This window comes from Oncorhynchus mykiss, chromosome 1 (genome assembly GCF_013265735.2).
Source record: "Oncorhynchus mykiss isolate Arlee chromosome 1, USDA_OmykA_1.1, whole genome shotgun sequence".
Lineage (NCBI taxonomy): Eukaryota > Metazoa > Chordata > Actinopteri > Salmoniformes > Salmonidae > Oncorhynchus > Oncorhynchus mykiss.
In genome coordinates this window covers 95,473,549-95,494,382 of record NC_048565.1, presented here as the reverse complement: position 1 = coordinate 95,494,382, position 20,834 = coordinate 95,473,549, and the positions used below count along the sequence as shown (strand labels likewise).

Here is a 20,834-nt window from a genome sequence, read left to right as displayed (position 1 = left end):
AAAAGTGCTTATCTTTAAAAAACAAGGACATTTCCAAACTTTTGAACAGTATTTATTATTATTATTATTATTATTTAATTGTTTTAAATTGACCAGCCACTCAGATTTGTTTTTACCAACCAACAGATTTTTGTTTGCTAAAATTACACCAACAAAACAAAAAGCTGATTCACATACAATACAATAAAACGTATAATTAGTATGAAGTCGTGGTACATTGATTAATTTAATGACATTTGTGACCCGAGTCTTTCAAAGCTGCACAATGCAGAAACTGCCCCTCCATTTCCTAGTTGCTACAATTAGAATAGTTCGGTCTGTGACAAAACAAGCAAGTAGTGTGAAGAATCATTATACCCGCGGGCCTTACCCGCGGGCCTTACCCACGGGCCTTACCCACGGGCCTTACCCACGGGCCTTACCCAACAGTGTGATTTATATGTAAAAAAAAAGTACAGTAGGCTACATACAGTAGAGAGGCTACATACAGTAGAGAGGCTATATACAGTAGAGAGGCTATATACAATAGAGAGGCTATATACAGTAGAGAGGCTATATACAGTAGAGAGGCTATATACAGTAGAGAGGCTATATACAGTAGAGAGGCTATATACAGTAGAGAGGCTATATACAGTAGAGGGGCTATATACAGTAGAGGGGCTATATACAGTAGAGGGGCTATATACAGTAGAGGGGCTATATACAGTAGAGGGGCTATATACAGTAGAGGGGCTATATACAGTAGAGGGGCTATATACAGTAGAGGGGCTATATACAGTAGAGAGGCTATATACAGTAGAGAGGCTATATACAGTAGAGGCTACATACAGTAGAGAGGCTACATACAGTAGAGAGGCTACATACAGTAGAGAGGCTACATACAGTAGAGAGGCTACATACAGTAGAGAGGCTACATACAGTAGAGAGGCTACATACAGTAGAGAGGCTACATACAGTAGAGAGGCTATATACAGTAGAGAGGCTATATACAGTAGAGAGGCTACATACAGTAGAGAGGCTATATACAGTAGAGAGACTATATACAGTATAGAGGTTATATACAGTAGAGGCTATATACAGTAGAGAGGCTATATACAGTAGAGAGGCTATATACAGTAGAGGCTATATACAGTAGAGGTTATATACAGTAGAGGTTATATACAGTAGAGGGGCTACATACAGTAGAGAGGCTACATACAGTAGAGAGGCTACATACAGTAGAGAGGCTACATACAGTAGAGAGGCTACATACAGTAGAGAGGCTACATACAGTAGAGAGGCTACATACAGTAGAGAGGCTACATACAGTAGAGAGGCTACATACAGTAGAGGCTACATACAATAGAGGCTACATACAATAGAGGCTACATACAATAGAGAGGCTACATACAGTAGAGAGGCTACATACAGTAGAGAGGCTACATACAGTAGAGAGGCTACATACAGTAGAGAGGCTACATACAGTAGAGAGGCTACATACAGTAGAGAGGCTACATACAGTAGAGAGGCTACATACAGTAGAGAGGCTACATACAGTAGAGAGGCTACATACAGTAGAGAGGCTACATACAGTAGAGAGGCTACATACAGTAGAGAGGCTACATACATACAGTACAGGATGGCAACAACTGCCCGAGTTACACCAGGAAAGCACAATCCTCCCATCAGTACTCAGACTGTCCGCAATAGGCTGAGAGGCTGGACTGGGGGCTTGTAGGCCTGTTGTAAGGCAGGTCCACACCACACATCACCGGTAACAACGTCGCATATGGGCACAAACCCACCGTCGCTGGACCAGACAGGACTGGCAAAGTGCTCTTCACTGACGAATCGCGGTTGTGTCTCACCAGTGGTGATGGTCGGATTCGCGTTTATCGTCAAAGGAATGAGCGTTACACCGAGGCCTGTACTCTGGAGCGGGATGGATTTGGAGGTGGAGGGTCTGTTATGGTCTGGGGCGGTGTGTCACAGCATCATCGGATTGAGCTTGTCGTCATTGCAGGCAATCTCAACACCTTGCGTTACAGGGAAGACATCCTCCTCCCTCATGTGGTACCCTTCCTGCAGGCTCATCCTGACATGACCCTCCAGCATGACAATGCCACCAGCCATACTGCTCGTTCTGTGAGTGATTTCCTTCAAAACAGGAATGTCAGTGTTCTGCCATGAACAGCAAAGAGCCCGGATCTCAATCCCATTGAGCACATATGGGACCTGTTGGATCAGAGGGAGCGGGCTAGGGCCATTCCCTGAAGAAATGTCCGTGAACATTCAGGCGCCTTGGTGGAAGAGTAACATCTCACAGCAAGAACGGGAAGATCTGGTGCAGTCCATGAGGAGGAGATGCACTGAAGTACTTAATGCAGCTGGTGGCCACACCAGATACTGACTGTTACTTTTGATTTTGACCCCCCTTTGTTCAGGGACACATTATTCCATTTCTGTTCGTCACGTCTGTGGAACTTGTTCAGGTTATGTCTCAGTTGTTGAATCTTATGTCCATACAAATATTTACACATGTTAATTAAGTTTGCTGATAATAAACGCAGTTGACAGTGAGAGGACGTTTATATTTTTGCTGAGTCTATGATAAACAGAGTAGCAGCAGTGCAAGATAGGGGTTAGGGGGCGGGGGTCACAATGCAAATAATCTGCCATTTGATTGCCTGTTCAGGAGTCTTATGGCTTGGGGGTATAAACTGTTGAGAAGCCTTTTGGTCCTAGACATGGCACTCCGGTACCGCTTGCCATGCGGAAGTACAGAGAACAGTCTATGACTAGGGTGGCTGGGGTCTTTGACCATTTTTAGGACCTTCCTCTGACTCCGCCTGGTGTAGAGGTCCTGGATGGCAGGAAGCTTAGCCCCAGCGATGTACTGGGCCGTACGCACTACCCTCTGTAGTGCCTTGCGGTCGAAGGCCGAGCAGTTGCCGTACCAGAGTGATGCAACCAGTCAGGATGTCGATGTTGCAGATGTAGAACCTTTTGAGGATCTGAGGACCCATGCCAAATCTTTTCTTTCTCCCGAGGGGGAATAGGCTTTGTCATTCCCTCGTCACGACTGTCTTGGTGTGTTTGGACCATTCTAGTTTGTTGGCGATGTGGACACCAAGGAACTTGAAGCACTCAACCTGCTCCATTACAGGCCCATCGATGAGAATGGGGCACCCACCGGTGATCAGGCCTACCACTGTTGTGTCGTCTGCAAACTTAATGACGGTGTTGGAGTTGTGCCTGGCCACGCAGTCGTGGGTGAACAGGGAGTACAGGAGGGGACTGAGCATGCACCCCTGAGGGGCCCACGTGTTGAGGATCAGTGTGGCAGATGTGTTGCCATTTACCCTCTTCACCTGGGGACAGCCCGTCAGGAAGTCCAGGATCCAGTTGCAGAGGGAGGGGTTTAAGTCCCAGGATCCTTAGCTTAGTGATGAGCTTTGAGGGTACGATGGTGTTGAACGCTGGGTTGTCGTCAATGAATAGCACTCTCGCGTAGGTGTTCCTTTTGTCCAGCTGGGAAAGGGTAGCGTGGAGTGCAATTGAGATTGCATCATCTGTGGATCTGTTAGGGCGGTATGCAAATTGGATTGGGTCTAGGGTTTCTGGGATAATGGTGTTGATGTGAGGCATGACCAACCTTTCAAAGCACTTCATGGCTACGGACCTGAGTGCTACGGGTCGGTGGTGATTTAGGCAGGTTACCTTAGTGTTCTTGGGCACAGGGACTATGGTGGTCTTCTTGAAATATGTTGGTATTACAGACTCAAATCATGGACAAGTTGAAAATGTCAGGGAATACACCTGCCAGTTGGTCAGCACATGCCCAGAGCACACGTCCTGGTAATCCGGTTGGCCCCGCGGCCTTGTGAATGTCTTTATATGTTTATAAAGGTCTTACTCACGTCGGCTATGGAGAGCATGATCATGTAGTCGTCCGGAACAGCTGATGCTCTCATGCATCCCTCAGTGTTATTTGCCACGAAGCGAGCACAGAAGTAGTTGCTCGTCTGGTAGGCTCGTGTCACTGGGCAGCTCTCAGCTGTGCTTCCCTTTGCAGTCTAATAGTTTGCAGGCCCTGTCAAATAAGACGAGCGTCGGTGCAGGTATAGTACAATTCAATCTTAGCACTGTATTGAAGCGTTGCCTGTTTGATGGTTCGTTGGAGGGCATAGCAGGATTTCTTCTAAGCTTCCGGGTTAGAATTCCGCACCTTGAAAGCGGCAACCCTTCCCTTTAGCTCAGTGTGGATGTTGCCTATAATCCATGGTTTCTGGTTGGGGTATGTAGGTACGGTCACTGTGGGGACGACGTCATCGATGCACTTATTGATGAAGCCAGTGACTGATGTAGTGTACTCCTCAATGCCATCTTAAGAATCCCGGAACATGTTCCAGTCTGTGATAGCAAAACAGTCCTGTAGTTTAGCATCTGCTTCATCTTAACACTTTTTACTGGTGCTTCCTGATCGAGTTACTGGTGCTTCCTGCTTTAATTTTTGCTTGTAAGCAAGAATCAGGAGGATATAATTATATTCAGATGTGCAAAATGGAGGGTGAGCTTTGTATGTGTCTCTGTGTGTGGAGTACAGGGGAACTAGAATGTTTTTTCCCCCTCTGATTGCACATTTAACATGTCGATAGAAATGAGGTAGAACTGATTTAAGTTTCCCTGCATTAAAGTCTCCGGCCACTAGGAGCGCCGCCTCTGGGTGAGTGATTTCCTGTTTGCTTATTTCCTTATACAGCGGTCTTAGTGCCAGCATCTGTCTGCAGTGGTAAATAAACAGCCACGAAAAGTATAGATGAAAACTCGTGGCAAATAGTGTGGTCTACAGTCGATATTCTACTACAGGCGAACAAAATCTAGAGACTTTCTTAGATTTCGTGTACCAGCTGTTTACAAATATGCACAGCCCCCCCCCCCATCTTGTGTTGTTCCATCTAGCCGGTGCAGCGTACATCCCGCTAGCTGAATATACGTCATCATTTAGCCACGATTCCGTGAAACATAAGATATTAGTTTTTGATGTCCCGCTGGTAGGATATTCGTGATCATACCTTGTCTAATTTATTGTCCAATGATTGCCAACGTACAATGTAATATTGATGTAACGGCAGCTTTCCCAATCGCCTTCTCCGGATCCTTACGAGGAACCCCGCTCTGTGTCCTCTGAACCTGCGCCTCTTTCTCTTGCCAATGATGGGGATGTCGGCCTTGTCGGGTGTCTGAAGTACATTCTGTGCGTCCTGTTTGTTGACGATAACATCTTTGTCTAATCCGAGGTGAGTGATCTCTGTCCTGATATCCACTGTGAAATGTTTTCCATTACCAAAAATATAGTATTTTCAGCTGGTGTAGTATTTATATTATATTAATATAGTATTTATATTAATATAGTATTTATATTATATTACTATAGTATTTATATTATATTTATATAGTGTTTATATTAATATAGTATTTATATTATATTAATATAGTATTTTCAGCTGGTGTACAAAACCAAAAGACGCAAAAACAAAACAGATCTACCGCTTTCTTAGACTTGCTCTCAATGAAAATGACAGCAGTCTATAACTCACATTTCTACGTGCATTTTGTAGGGTCGCCAACAAAGTTATATAAAGAGCTCTTAGCGGTCGAACAGGGAAATGGTTCCTATAGTTTTTCTACCATTCATTTTAGAAACACTTAAAAGGTGTTTCGTGTAGGCTCACCCCGGCTTGGCATTTTTGATAACCATGTAAATCTCTCTCGGACAAAGTGACTTATTAGTCTATATTTACTCTCAGATTCAAAAATGATAATTAGCATCAAAGTAGACATCAGGCAAAACTACAAATCCCAGCATGCTCCTGCACATCCTCTCCAGCTGACACCTTTGCTAACAGGTATTGTGTCCATGTAAAACTTGCACAAGACCTGTTCACAGAATTGTCCATTTAAAGGAATGTAGCCAATTTATTCATTACCTCATGTAACAGATGGTAAGAATCTATGGATTAACTCTTGGCTTGAGTCGGCAGTCTCGTCCAGATCATTGTGGAATTTGCAGTTCTTTATCATAGCCACATTAGTAGGTAATTAGCATTTCAGTTTTGGTAGGTAAATACAGGCAGATATATTTATTTTAAAAAGTCACCTTGCCAGAGAGAGATGTAGTTATTATTAAAATGTCACACCAGGGTAAGCCTACACGAAACACAGCCCTTATTTTAAGTGTTGCTAAAATCCCCTATGGGGGAAAAGGAACAGTTGAGAAAACAATTGGAACCATTCCCCTGTTTGACCGCCAGGTTTTATGGCTATTACGAGGCACACTGTGATACTCCATTACAGCTTTAACGGAAATATCTGAGGCACAAAAATGCACAGCTGGCCCTTTAAGGGCGGGCGGTTACCGTGGTAACGCGATTTCAGTCACGTTTGTGCGACTGAGATTGAGTCTGACGTTTTAGTTTATTGCCTGCTGAAAGGTGAATTAGTCTCGCAGTGTTTGGTGGAAAGCAGACTGCCTCTATTGTGTTTATTTTTTTATTATTATCCTAGAACAGTATTTCTGCCGTTTTTGTTTATCGCACAAAGTCAAACATCTACAAATCCTACAGCCTATCCCACCTTGCGCTACAACACCGCCTGGCTGGAGCTGAGCACAGGCATGACTTTTTTTAAATTGACTTTAAACAGAAGTCTGTGAGTCTTTTAACCTTGTTTCTTGGTTATGTACATCGTTTTATTCATTGTAAATAAGAATTTGTTCTTAACTGACTTGACTGGCTAAATAATGGTTAAATAAAAACTGCTAGGGAAGAGAAGACGCGGCTTCTAGTCAGAAAACAGGAGGACAATCTACACTGGAGTTGCTTACCAAGACGACATTGACTGTAACTAGGCCACTCAGTAACACTTCACTTAAATCGTCTTGAAAATATATGGCAAGACCTGAAAATAGCTGTCCAGTAAAGATAAAAAACCAACGCGACAGAGGTTAAAGATTTTTTTAAATAATAAATGGGCAAATATTGTACAATTCAGGTGTGCAAAGCTCTTAGAGATTTACCCTGAAAGACTCACAGCTGCAATCACTGCCAAAGGTGATTCTAACATGCATCAACTCAGGAGGTTGAATAATCATGCAATAAAGTTAATATATATTTTTACAAAAGCTATAATTCCCCCCCCTCCCCCCAAAAAAGACAAATACATTTTAATCTGACCCTGTAACAAAATTCAAAGGGTGTGAAGACTTTCTGAAGGCCCTGTTTATCTACACACACTACATGTCCAACAGTATGTGGACACCTGCTCCTCAAACACCTCATTCCAGAATCACGAGCATATGGAGTTGGTCCCCTCCCCCTTTACTGACACAACAGCCTCCACTCTTCTGGGAAGGCTTTCCACTAGATGTTGGAACAATGCTGTGGGGACTTGCTTCCATTCAGCCACAAGAGCATTAGTGAGGTTAGGGGTTGAGGTCTGTGTAGGCCAGGCAAGTTCTTCCACACCGGTCTTGACAACAAATTTCTGTATGGACCTTGCTTTGTGCACGGGGGCATTGTCATTCTGAAACAGGAAAGGGCCTTCCCCAAACTTTTGCCACAAAGATGGAAGCACAGAATCGTCTAGAATGTCATTGTATGCTGTAGCGTTAAGATTTCCCTTCACTGGAACTAAGGGGCCCGAACCATGAAAAACAGCCCCAGACTATTATTCCTCCTCCACCAAACTTAAGTTGAAAACTAGAATAAGTAAGCAAATTGACGTTGAAAATACGCATTTTCCAGACGTTGAAGTTATGTTCAATTTAGGTTTCTGAATGAAAGTTATTTCAAGTATTTTTAAAATACATATTTTCCAGGAAGTTGAAAAGGCGTCTTTTCCAAACACCAAAATGACAGATTTCCACCGGTCTAGATAAAAATCTGTCGTTCTAGGCCGTCATTGAAAATAAGAATTTGTTCTTAACTGACCTGCCTAGTTAAATAAAAAGGTAAAAAAAAAAATAAGTGGTTCTGTCATTCGGGATCAGGATAACTCACTGTATTCATCATAACATGTTGCATTTCAACACTCCCCCGACGACAACATTATGTTTCTGACTATATTCTTATTTTTTAGACAGGTACAACGGTGTGCGATAACGTTCAACCCGATCAGCTCCGACGCTCGTCCCCAAGCGAAATGCGCCCCGGGCAGAAGTAGTATCATCAATAGTTAAACAAAACGAACCTTTCCTGAAACTTACATTTAAAAATGGACTGACTGCCATGTTCAGATCACCAATAACCGTATTAACAGGCTAGAAAGTTACAGTTCAGGCTAATATGTTACGAAATGACAGCAACTCCATAGTGGAGGTGTAGAATGTAGATGCTGTTTCCTAATTGCAACTAATCTCGCTCTGACACCTCAACCAGATTGCGACAATTTACCGCATGTTGTGTTGGTGTCAATCAATGTGAGGAACATGGGGAAAGTTATTGGTTTTACGAACATGTGCGGGTGGAAAAATATAAATAATATTTCTCTAGCAAATTCAGACGTTACTCACATCATGTTGCCTCCGTGAAGTTAACGTTCACCGCCAGCATGCAGCCACCACATAGTCCTTTGGAAAGACGCGCCCATTCAATCAGCCATTTCATTTCTTACAGGTGTGAATTCCTTGAGTGACGTTTTGATTTTCCCGTGATCACATAGTCAAATCCGGTCATAACTTTGGCATTTGACAGTATTTAAAAAATACTTACTTGAAACAGAAGTAAACTTACTACTATAATTAACTGCTAAACCTAGAAACCCATAACGTTATACAGTCATCTATAACAACTACAACAGTGATGCCTAGTGGTTGATTTTGAGAAAACACCTAAGCCTAATGTCCTGGGGAGCATCATTTTTGGTTTATCGAGCTAACGTTATATCGTGTTCCTACGTCAAACATAAACAATCAAAAGATATAAACATGATGATGGTAATGGAACAGGAGACTCCCTTACCCTCCATTATAATAAGCTGGTCTATACTTTATACCAGCTAGTACTTACCGAATATACACTGACTGGACAAAACATTAGGAACACCTGATCTTTCCATGACATAGACTGACCAGGTGAATCCAGGTGAAAGCTATGCTCTCACTTCAATCAGTGTAGATGAAGGAGAGGAGACGGGGTTAAAGAAGGATTTTTAAGCCTTGAGACAATTGAGACTTTGATATTGTATGTGTGCTGTTCAGATGGTGAACGGTCAAGACTAAAGATTTAAGTGCTTTTTGAGCAGTAGGTGCCAGGCGCACCGGTTTGTGTCAAGAACTACAATGCTGCTGGGTTTTTTCACACTCAACAGTTTCCCCGAGTGTATCAAGAATGGTCCACCACCCAAAGGACATCCAGCCAATTTGACACAACTGTGGGAAGCATTGAAGTAAAAATGGGCCAGCATCCCCTGTGAAACGCGTTCGACACCTTATAGAGTCCATGACCAGACGAATCGATGCTGTTCTGAAGGAAGGTCTTCCTAATGTTTGGTGTGTGTGTGTGTGTGTGTAACAGGGTTATATTGGTGATTCCCCTTGCCACTTTATTGTTAAGCCAATGGGTTTGTGGTTTGAGTTTTGTCTTGCCTTCACCTACACAACATGGCATCTTATTGGCTGGTTTGCGTAGCTTGCTTACGAGGGGGGATGTTCCAGTTAGAATCGTCCCAGTGAACAAGCACCAAACCAGTGGTAAGTTGTTGGTTGCAAAGCACTGTACGTCAAAAGTGATTTTTATACTCCCAAGTGATGATTTAAATGTACAATTTATATCAATTTGTTTGTAAATGTTATTCGATCATCACACATAAGATGCAGCGTTTTTTGGTGCATAGTTGTTGTGCATTTTGTTGTAGAGAATTCCAGCTAATACTAGCTAGCAACTTACTGTGTCTGGTGGAGGGGGGTTGGTATATGTTGTACAGTGCGTGAGTGCAGAGTTGGATGGTGAGCTGTGCATCGCATGACGTGCAATTTTGTGTCGTTCTTATCAGAATAAATCTTCATGACTGGTGCTACCAAGTTGGAGTTTGTGTCGATTATTGATTGTACACAACGCAAGAAGAGTACTGTTACACGTGTGTGTGTGTGTGTGTGTGTGTGTGTGTGTGTGTGTGTGTGTGTGTGTGTGTGTGTGTGTGTGTGTGTGTGTGCGTGCGTGCGTGCGTGTGTGTAACAACAATCTGTGACCGGACACTGAAACACAGTAAGAAACTTTATTCCCCTATAAAATGACACGTTTATAAAAATTAAAATTAAAAAAATCCTTCAAATGATTTGTCATTAAAACGAGTGTTCTTCAGAAGTGCTTTAACTGGGAACAAAACTAATACAAACTCATCATATTGTCATAGCTGAACACGCCGTCTGTGTCCATCAAGGTGGAAGTAACTAACAAACCATCTCTTATAGAATATGACAAGCATAAGATTATATGGCTCAGTAACATAAGTCAATCATATCATTATAAAACATTGCAATAACGCAAAACGTGGATTTATAAAACACTTAGAAAATGACTTATCCTTCTATTGATCTGATCACATATGTGGAACAACCAAACATCTAAATGAATCTGTCCATAATTCCACACATAATGGCGATAAAACCAAACGTCTTGTATAATTCTTGTGTCAAAAAGGTGTATTTGAAAACTAGAACACTCCTTAAAACGTCTTGGAAAAAAATAAAATCCAAAATTGTGTGTCCTGGTCAACTTCTTGTGTGTCCTGGTCAACTCATTGTGTGTCCTGGTCAACTCATTGTGTGTCCTGGTCAACTCATTGTGTCCTGGTCAACTCATTGTGTGTCCTGGTCAACTCATTGTGTGTCCTGGTTAACTCATTGTGTGTCCTGGTCAACTCATTGTGTATCCTGGTCAACTCATTGTGTGTCCTGGTCAACTCATTGTGTATCGTGGTCAACTCATTGTGTGTCCTCATTGTGTGTCCTGGTCAACTCATTGTGTGTCCTCATTGTGTATCGTGGTCAACTCATCGTGTGTCCTGGTCAACTCATTGTGTGTCCTGGTCAACTCATCGTGTGTCCTGGTCAACTCATTGTGTGTCCTGGTCAACTCATTGTGTATCCTGGTCAACTCATTGTGTGTCCTGGTCAACTCATTGTGTATCCTGGTCAACTCATTGTGTGTCCTGGTCAACTCATTGTGTATCCTGGTCAACTCATTGTGTGTCCTGGTCAACTCATTGTGTATCCTGGTCAACTCATTGTGTGTCCTGGTCAACTCATTGTGTGTCCTGGTCAACTCATTGTGTGTCCTGGTCAACTCATTGTGTATCCTGGTCAACTCATTGTGTGTCCTGGTCAACTCATTGTGTGTCGTGGTCAACTCATTGTGTGTCCTCATTGTGTGTCCTGGTCAACTCATTGTGTGTCCTCATTGTGTGTCCTGGTCAACTCATTGTGTGTCCTGGTCAACTCATTGTGTGTCCTGGTCAACTCATTGTGTGTCCTGGTCAACTCATTGTGTATCCTGGTCAACTCATTGTGTGTCCTGGTCAACTCATCGTGTGTCCTGGTCAACTCATCGTGTATCCTGGTCAACTCATCGTGTGTCCTGGTCAACTCATTGTGTGTCCTGGTCAACTCATTGTGTGTCCTGGTCAACTCATTGTGTATCCTGGTCAACTCATTGTGTGTCCTCATTGTGTGTCCTGGTCAACTCATTGTGTGTCCTCATTGTGTGTCCTGGTCAACTCATTGTGTGTCCTGGTCAACTCATTGTGTATCCTGGTCAACTCATTGTGTATCCTGGTCAACTCATTGTGTGTCCTGGTTAACTCATTGTGTGTCCTGGTCAACTCATTGTGTATCCTGGTCAACTCATTGTGTGTCCTGGTCAACTCATTGTGTGTCCTGGTCAACTCATTGTGTATCGTGGTCAACTCATTGTGTGTCCTCATTGTGTGTCCTGGTCAACTCATTGTGTGTCCTGGTCAACTCATTTTGTGTCCCGGTCAACTCATTGTGTGTCCTGGTCAACTCATTGTGTGTCCTGGTCAACTCATTGTGTGTCCTGGTCAACTCATTGTGTGTCCTGGTCAACTCATTGTGTATCCTGGTCAACTCATTGTGTGTCCTCATTGTGTGTTCTGGTCAACTCATTGTGTATCCTGGTCAACTCATTGTGTGTCCTGGTCAACTCATTGTGTATCCTGGTCAACTCATTGTGAAATCCATGAAGGTCATCATGACAACAAAACTGTCCTCCCGAAACACCTGGCACCACATCAGCGAAGAGACAAAAAACTGCACCATGTTATTAAGTGGTTGCCTGGATACCGGTCTGTTGGTTGCCCGGATACCGGTCTGTACGAGTCTTATCATTCCACTCCTTCACACTCTGTGTCATGCCAGATATATAGACACGGAGTACAGGGTGTGGAATGATAGCACAAAACAGGTCTGGATTTCTAGCTAATTTAAGGACGACATCAGTTACTCCTAAAATAATAAGGTACCACTTCAAGTACAATACCCAGCCGATACACAGATAGACAGCTGGACATGCTGAGTTTGAGCCAACCAACCGTTCAGTACTACGTCATACTACATTTATACCACTAGGTGGTGCTGTTGGATTACTGACATTCTCCACCTGGAAACAGTCGGAAGGAAAAACACCTCAGTGCTCGACTTGGACTGAAATAGGTGCCTGAAATATTCATTTTGAGTGCTGGTACTGTTTGTGGAAATCTGAAATACTTTATAATATTCTATAAGAGGAACTCAAGAATAATAACATTTGAGGTGCAGATCCTCGGTGAGCTCCTTCCTACCAAAGTCAACCACAGACCACACATCTCACCTCAGGTCGACTTGTTTCATAGCTAGTAACCATTATAGTCGTAGACACATTATCTTATTTATGGTATATGACTTGTATGGAAAAACTCATCATCATTTTTTTTTTGTCAATATGTCTCCATGGTAAAACATATTTAATTACTTACATTTTACTTTATTGCAAATTATCTTGCCCCTCGTCGTTTACACGTGAACATCTTGGACCGGGGACACATTATTTTATAGAAAAGATATAACAATCATTTTAGATAAACATAGAACTGCATCATACTCTACATAAACATCAATTTAAAGAATCCACACAGTCACAATGTAAATATCACCTCATAATCACACAGTTATTTTAGATCATATAAGCAGCTTGTACACCAGCCCTGTGCTTTACAACAAGAGATGCAAAATTACAGCACCTTTCCCCATAATTCCCAGGTTTTCCACAAATCTGAATTGGAGGATTCCAACATTCCTTCCTGTTTCCAGGACTCTTCCTACCAGGATTTGTTTTTTTGGAGGGAAAAAAACCTGAGAATTCTTAGAAAGTTACCTGTGTTTTTGCAACCCCTTTTTAAACAACACTGTCTCACTTTGAGCAACTATTACAACCACCACAATGGTCCCCGACACGTTGTTAAAATCATCACCGGCAACCACACAGAATATTAGCCAAACACATGAAATAACATGGGATGAAAAAGGTTACTGGCTCAGGAAGTAGTTCACTTCTCACCAGAACTCATTGGGTGGAATCAAAGAGTAGAGTAGCACGCCACTCACAGACACTTGGAAAGTACTGCAGATTTACATGAAAGTACTGCAGATGTACATGAAAGTACTGCAAATGTACATGACTGAACTGCAGATGTACATGAAAGTACTGCAAATGTACATGAAAGTACTGCAGCTTTACATGAAAGTACTGCAGCTTATCAAAGTATTGCACCTTTGCAAAGTACTGCAGCTTAACAAAGCATTGCACCTTTGCAAAGTACTGCAGCTTTACAAAGTACAGCACCTTTACAAAGTACTGCAACTTTACAAAGTACTGCAACTTTACAAAGTACTGCACCTTTACAAAGTACTGCAGCTTTACAAAGTACTGCAACTTTACAAAGTACTGCACCTTTACAAAGTACTGCAGCTTTACAAAGTACTGCAACTTTACAAAGTACTGCACCTTTACAAAGTACTGCACCTTTACTAAGTACTGCACCTTTACAAAGTACTGCAACTTTACAAAGTACTGCACCTTTACAAAGTACTGCACCTTTACTAAGTACTGCACCTTTACAAAGTACTGCACCTTTACAAAGTACTGCAACTTTACATGTCCACTGATTCACCTAATTGCATCTATCTGCCAACTGGAAAGGCAACCGTGTTCTGTAGGATTGTTGAAGGTCTGTAACCGTGTTCTGTAGGATTGTTGAAGGTCTGTAACCGTGTTCTGTAGGACTGTTGAAGGTCTGTAACCGTGTTCTGTAGGATTGTTGAAGGTCTGTAACCGTGTTCTGTAGGATTGTTGAAGGTCTGTAACCGTGTTCTGTAGGATTGTTGAAGGTCTGTAACCGTGTTCTGTAGGATTGTTGAAGGTCTGTAACTGTGTTCTGTAGGATTGTTGAAGGTCTGTAACCGTGTTCTGTAGGATTGTTGAAGTTCTGTAACCGTGTTCTGTAGGATTGTTGAAGGTCTGTAACCGTGTTCTGTAGGATTGTTGAAGGTCTGTAACCGTGTTCTGTAGGATTGTTGAAGGTCTGTAACCGTGTTCTGTAGGATTGTTGAAGGTCTGTAACCGTGTTCTGTAGGATTGTTGAAGGTTTGTAACCGTGTTCTGTAGGATTGTTGAAGGTCTGTAACCGTGTTCTGTAGGATTGTTGAAGGTCTGTAACCGTGTTCTGTAGGACTGTTGAAGGTCTGTAACTGTGTTCTGTAGGATTGTTGAAGGTCTGTAACCGTGTTCTGTAGGATTGTTGAAGGTCTGTAACCGTGTTCTGTAGGATTGTTGAAGGTCTGTAACCGTGTTCTGTAGGACTGTTGAAGGTCTGTAACCGTGTTCTGTAGGATTGTTGAAGGTCTGTAACCGTGTTCTGTAGGATTGTTGAAGGTCTGTAACCGTACAGCAACAGTTCAGTTAAAACCAGGCTTGGAAACACCAACAGATATTGTACATACATCTGACAGCCCTTTTATATGTCCCATTCCATTGGGTTGGAACATCAAATCAAATCGAATCAAATCTCCCCTTCCCTCCGTGTATAAACATCCCTGGTCATCTGTGTGGCCTGTTCACATGCAACATATATGATTTGAAAATAAACATAGAATGACGAAGCTGTAAAACATAATTCTAAATATAAACCACCAAGTTGGTGAACACCATTGCTGTTAAATATGAGGGATTCAGCATGAAGTGTCCTGTGGTTTTTTTTTTAGACAGTTTTTAATGATTTTACTATGTTGAATATGTCTTTGTTGTCAGTGTTTTGGCGCCAAACTGGTGCCAGCTGTGGGGGGAAAAAGTCAATAGTTGAAAGAGATGCAGAGTTGAATTGAAAATAATTGTGTATTTTATTTGTCGTGTTGCTATTTTCCATTGTATTATTGTATTATTATGTGATCTCTTCATCGTTGAGAAAGGCTCGTAAGTACAGTCCATCTCCCTGACCAACTGTCCTGTTAATATAAATCATCCCAGAGAGGCCTGACAGAGCCCTTATACAGCTGACCCAGGGGGCCCAGTAGATTACACCTACAAGGGCTCCTTCTTGCGGAAGGCGACGACCGTCTGCCTCTGCTGGAACTGAGGCTTGTTGCGTTTGTTGATGTCCTGCCAGCGGCAGAGTAGAATCATCTTGAAGGTGTTCCTGAAGGTGAGGTTGCACATGGCGTAACACATGGGGTTGATGGTGCTGTTGACGTAACACAGCCAATAGCCCAGAGCCCACAGAGCCTCAGGGATGCAGCCAGTACAGAAGGTGTTGACCAACACCATAATGTTATAGGGAGTCCAGGTTATGATGAAAGCCAGCAGGATGGCACTGAGAGTCTGGGCGGCCTTCTTCTCTTTCTTCTCCTTGACTACACTCTGCTTCTTACGCTTGGTGATCTGGGTCTTGGCTTTGGAGGCGAAGCGCTTGGCCATGGCTGCATCCTTCAAGGAGATGGGGGCCGAGGAGGGGGACTTGGAGGTGGACGACACATCCCCTGTTTGGTGGCTCTTGGTGGAGGTCTGGATGGAAGACGAGGAAGTGACGGGGGTTTTAGAGAAGGAGCGTTGGTGGTAGCTGTTGTCTTCCTTGTCTTTCTCCCTTCTGGTATTAGAGGATGTCTTCTTGTCCTTATTATCGCCCACTTGTGGCCGGAGAGGGTCCTTCGTAGCATCCTGGTCCTCAGGAGATGTCAGCTGGGGGTCATTGTTAGGGTTGTTACCAGGGGCGGAGTTTATCCCCGGCAGGTTGACCACGATGGAATAGATAGCTCGGCTTGACTCCGTCGCCCCCTCCTCGTCCTCAGAGTCTGATTGGTCCATGGAGGCCCCACCCCCATCGTTGTTGTTCCAGCTATCGGAGCTGCTGTGTTCCGGCTCTCCTCTCACTGTGACTGTCTTCTTCTTGGACCACCTACTCAGCGGCCAGAACCGGAAGCACCCTCTGGTCTTCTTGGCTCCAGAGTCTTTCTGACCGGCCTGGTTAAGCTCGTAACTGCTGCAGCTCCTGGAGCTTCCTGTTTTGGGCACCATGGGAGCCTCCTCTTCCTGGGCCTCCTCCTTCTTCTCCTCCTCCTCCTCCTTCTGGCTACCCCCCTGGCCCGCCTTGTTCCCTGCCCCCGACCCCCTCAACCCCGCCAGGTCCTTCTGCCTGTTCTCTGTCTCTCTGTAGATCCTCCAGTAGAGAACCGTCATGATGGTGAACGGCAGGTAGAAGGCAGCGATGGCCGTGCAGAATGTGATAATAGGCTCTGAGAGAAACTGGATAAAGCATTCTCCACGAGGCACAGTGCGCTCCCCTACGATATACTGCCAGAAGAGTATAGCCGGGGCCCACAGGACGAAGGACACGGACCAGGCCATGCTGATCATAGTCAGAGCTCTCTTGGTGGTCCTCTTGGCCCGGTAAGTCAGAGGTCGAGTTATGGAGAAGTAGCGGTCGAAGCTGATCACCAGCAGGTTCATGACGGAGGCGTTGCTCGCCACGTAGTCGATAGCCAACCACAGGTCGCACGCCCAGTTCCCTAAAGCCCATTGGTCCATGATAATGTAGGTAGTGTAGAGGTTCATGGAAAGAGTCCCTAGAATTAGAACACTGTATTTTAGTTTCACTCTGATATTACAGTAATTGACTATATATACTACTCATGATATTACAGTAATTGACTATATATACTACTCATGATATTACAGTAATTGACTATATATACTACTCATGATAGTACAGTAATTGACTATATTTACTACTCATGATATTACAGTAATTGACTATATATACTACTCATGATATTACAGTATTTGACTATATATACTACTCATGATATTACAGTAATTGACTATATATACTACTCATGATATTACAGTAATTGACTATATATACTACTCATGATATTACAGTAATTGACTATATATACTACTCATGATATTACAGTAATTGACTATATAACTACTCATGATATTACAGTAATTGACTATATATACTACTCATGATATTACAGTAATTGACTATATATACTACTCATGATATTACAGTAATTGACTATATATACTACTCATGATATTACAGTAATTGACTATATATACTACTCATGATATTACAGTAATTGACTATATATACTACTCATGATATTACAGTAATTGACTATATATACTACTCATGATATTACAGTAATTGACTATATAACTACTCATGATATTACAGTAATTGACTATATATACTACTCATGATATTACAGTAATTGACTATATATACTACTCATGATATTACAGTAATTGACTATATAACTACTCATGATATTACAGTAATTGACTATATATACTAATCATGATATTACAGTAATTGACTATATATACTAATCATGATATTACAGTAATTGACTATATATACCACTCATGATATTACAGTAATTGACTATATATACCACTCATGATATTACAGTAATTGACTATATATACCACTCATGATATTACAGTAATTGACTATATATACTAATCGTGATATTACAGTAATTGACTATATATACTACTCATGATATTACAGTAATTGACTAATACATATTACACATTTGATATTACAGTAACTGACTAATACATATTACACATTTAATATTACAGCAACTGACTAATACATATTACACATTTAATATTACAGCAACTGACTAATACATATTACACATTTGATATTACAGTAATTGACTATATATACTACTCATGATATTACAGTAATTGACTAATACATATTACACATTTGATATTACAGTAACTGACTAATACATATTACACATTTGATTTTACAGTAACTGACTAATACATATTACACATTTGATATTACAGCAACTGACTAATACATATTACACATTTGTGAGACACTGTAGGAAATCATAGTACAATACATTATCAATATCAGCTGAGATACATTACATCATCTATACACGTATGAAAACAGTAAGTACAGTCAAAATACCGATGATGAGGTCAGCGAAGGCCAGACTGAGGAGATAGTAGTTATTCACCGTCTTCAGCTGCTTGTTCACCTGGAAGAGAAACCTTTCATTATTATTAAAGTGTCACTCCACAGTAAAACATCAACTGATGTCGAACGCTGTTAAAAAAAAATAATGTTGTGGACCATTTCAGTAAGAGTTTTGAGGCACGGACGCCCCCTTGCAATAATTACGGCCTGCGATACACGTGCCATCAAGCTACCTCGCGCTACAGAGACAGGAGATAGAACGCAGGGCGTGAGCCTGTCTTGGACAAGCCTTCTTAAACAGTTACAGGAAGTCATAATGCAATGTAACGTTAGTCTCGGCCTACAATCTACCTTGAAGGAGATGAGCACCAGGATGTTTCCTACGACGGTGACCAGAGACAGAGACCCGGTGAGGAACACGATCAGGATGACCTGCCAGATGGTGTGACCTCCCAGAGGGTCATAGGTCACCGTGGGGTCAAGGAGGGAGGCGTTGGACAGGCTGGTCGAAGAGGAACAAGATGATTACATTGTAACACTGAAACTGAAATGTATTTCCTTCATCCAAACACTCCCGAGACAAACAGACAGAGAGGTTGTAGGAATGGCTCAGTCACAGTGCAACACCCCTAGAGCAGTTTAGAGGTTAAGTCCCTTGCTCAAGGGCACAACAGGCAGGAATATAGTATCTAAGGTAATGAATTCCAGAAAACCCAATCCAGTTTCTGGCTCACTCCCTGCAAATTCCCTTCAGAGAGTTAACTCTGGGATTCGGTTTCTAACCCTCTAACCTATACCTGGTCAGGTTGGTGAGGTCCCTGGTAATGGAGTCGTTGTCCAGCACAAGGCCCAGGCCCAGGATGGCGTTGTCGGCGTAGACCCTCAACCCTGGGGAGCTGTTGTTCAGGTACATACTGGGGTCTACAGAGGGGGAAGAGCTGGACGAGTTCAGGTTCAAGGTCATAGCGCTGCCGTCCTGAGGGCATATTCTGGAGACACCTGGGAGAGAAAATACCATTAGGTTTTTGGCTTTATAAAGTCATATACTCTGAGTGTACAAAACATTAAAGAACACCTGCTCTTTCCATATGGCATAGACTGACCAGGTGAATTCGGGTGAAATATATGTTCCCTTATTGATGTCGCTTATTAAATCCACTTCAATCAGTGTAGATGAAGAGGAGGAGACGGGTTAAAGAAGGATTTTTAAGCATTGAGACAATTGATTTAAGTGCCTTTGAACGGGATATGGTAGTAGGTGGAAGGCGCACCGGTTTGAGTGTGTCAAGAACTGCAACACTACAGGGTTTTTCATGCTCAACAGTTTCCTGTGTGTATCAAGAATGGCTCACCACCCAAAGGACATCCAGACAACTTGACACAACTGTGGGAAGCTATCGGAGTCAACATGGGCCAGCATCCCTGTGGAACGCTTTCAACACCTTGTAGGGTTCATGCCCCGATGAATGTAGGCTTTTCTGAGGGCAAAAGGGGGTGCAACTCAATATTAGGAAAATTGACCTAATGTTTTGTACACTCACTGTATATTATTGTGTATTGCGTAGAGGGTGTTCTTTAATGGAAGCCTCTCCAACATAATCCAGGTAGAGCCTGGCATTCCCCAGGGCAACTGTCTAGGCCCCTTTACTTTTTAAAATCTTTACTGATGACCTGCCACAGGCCTTGAGTAACGCCAGAGTGTCTATGTATGTGGATTACTTAATATTATACACGTCAGCGACCACATCAAGTGAAATCACTGCAACACTGAACAAAGAGCTGCAGACAGTTTAATAATGGGTGGCAAAAAATAAGATTGTCCTACATACTAAATCGCCGTCCATTTGACAAATCTGACCATCATTCTATCCTCCTGATACAAGTAAAAACTAAAGCAGGAAGTGCCAGTGACTCGCTTAAATTGGAAGTGGTCAGATGACGCGAATGCTACGCAAACCAACAGTTTTTGCTAGCACAGACTAAAATATGTTCCGGGATTCATCCAATGGCATTGAGGAGTATATTACTTCAGTCAACGGCTTCATCAATAAGTGCATCAACAACATAATCCCCACAATGACCGTTTCATTACATATCCCAACCAGAAGCCATCGATTACAGGCAACATTCACACTGAGCTAAAGGCTTGAGCTGCTGATTTCAAGGTGCGGGACTCCAAACCCGGAAGCCTATGAGAAATTCCGCTATGCCCTCCGATGAACCATCAAACAAGCAAAACGCCAATACAGAACTAAGATTGAATCGTGTACACCGGCTCTGATGCTCGTCGGATG

The 20,834-nt window shown here is 42.6% G+C and overlaps 2 protein-coding genes across 2 annotated transcripts in view; both read right to left on the bottom strand.

Moving 5' to 3' along the window:
• LOC110516878 (formin-2) overlaps positions 1–8,705 on the bottom strand; it is a 133,336-nt gene extending 124,631 nt beyond the window's left edge. Inside the window, exon 1 of the mRNA XM_036990109.1 lies at positions 8,552–8,705. Coding sequence (XP_036846004.1) covers positions 8,552–8,556 — 5 coding nt within the window. The 5' untranslated portion in view covers positions 8,557–8,705. The remainder of the gene's footprint in view (positions 1–8,551) is intronic.
• Positions 8,706–15,598: 6,893 nt separating this feature from the next.
• On the bottom strand, positions 15,599–19,604 carry LOC118966142 (muscarinic acetylcholine receptor M3-like). The gene is made up of 4 exons (XM_036989216.1): positions 19,338–19,604; positions 18,892–19,042; positions 18,532–18,601; positions 15,599–17,149 (listed from the first exon to the last, which is right to left on the bottom strand). Exons 1-4 carry the CDS (start codon positions 19,556–19,558, stop codon positions 15,612–15,614), a joined length of 1,980 nt encoding a protein of 659 aa, XP_036845111.1. The 5' UTR covers positions 19,559–19,604; the 3' UTR covers positions 15,599–15,611.
• Positions 19,605–20,834: the final 1,230 nt, after the last annotated feature.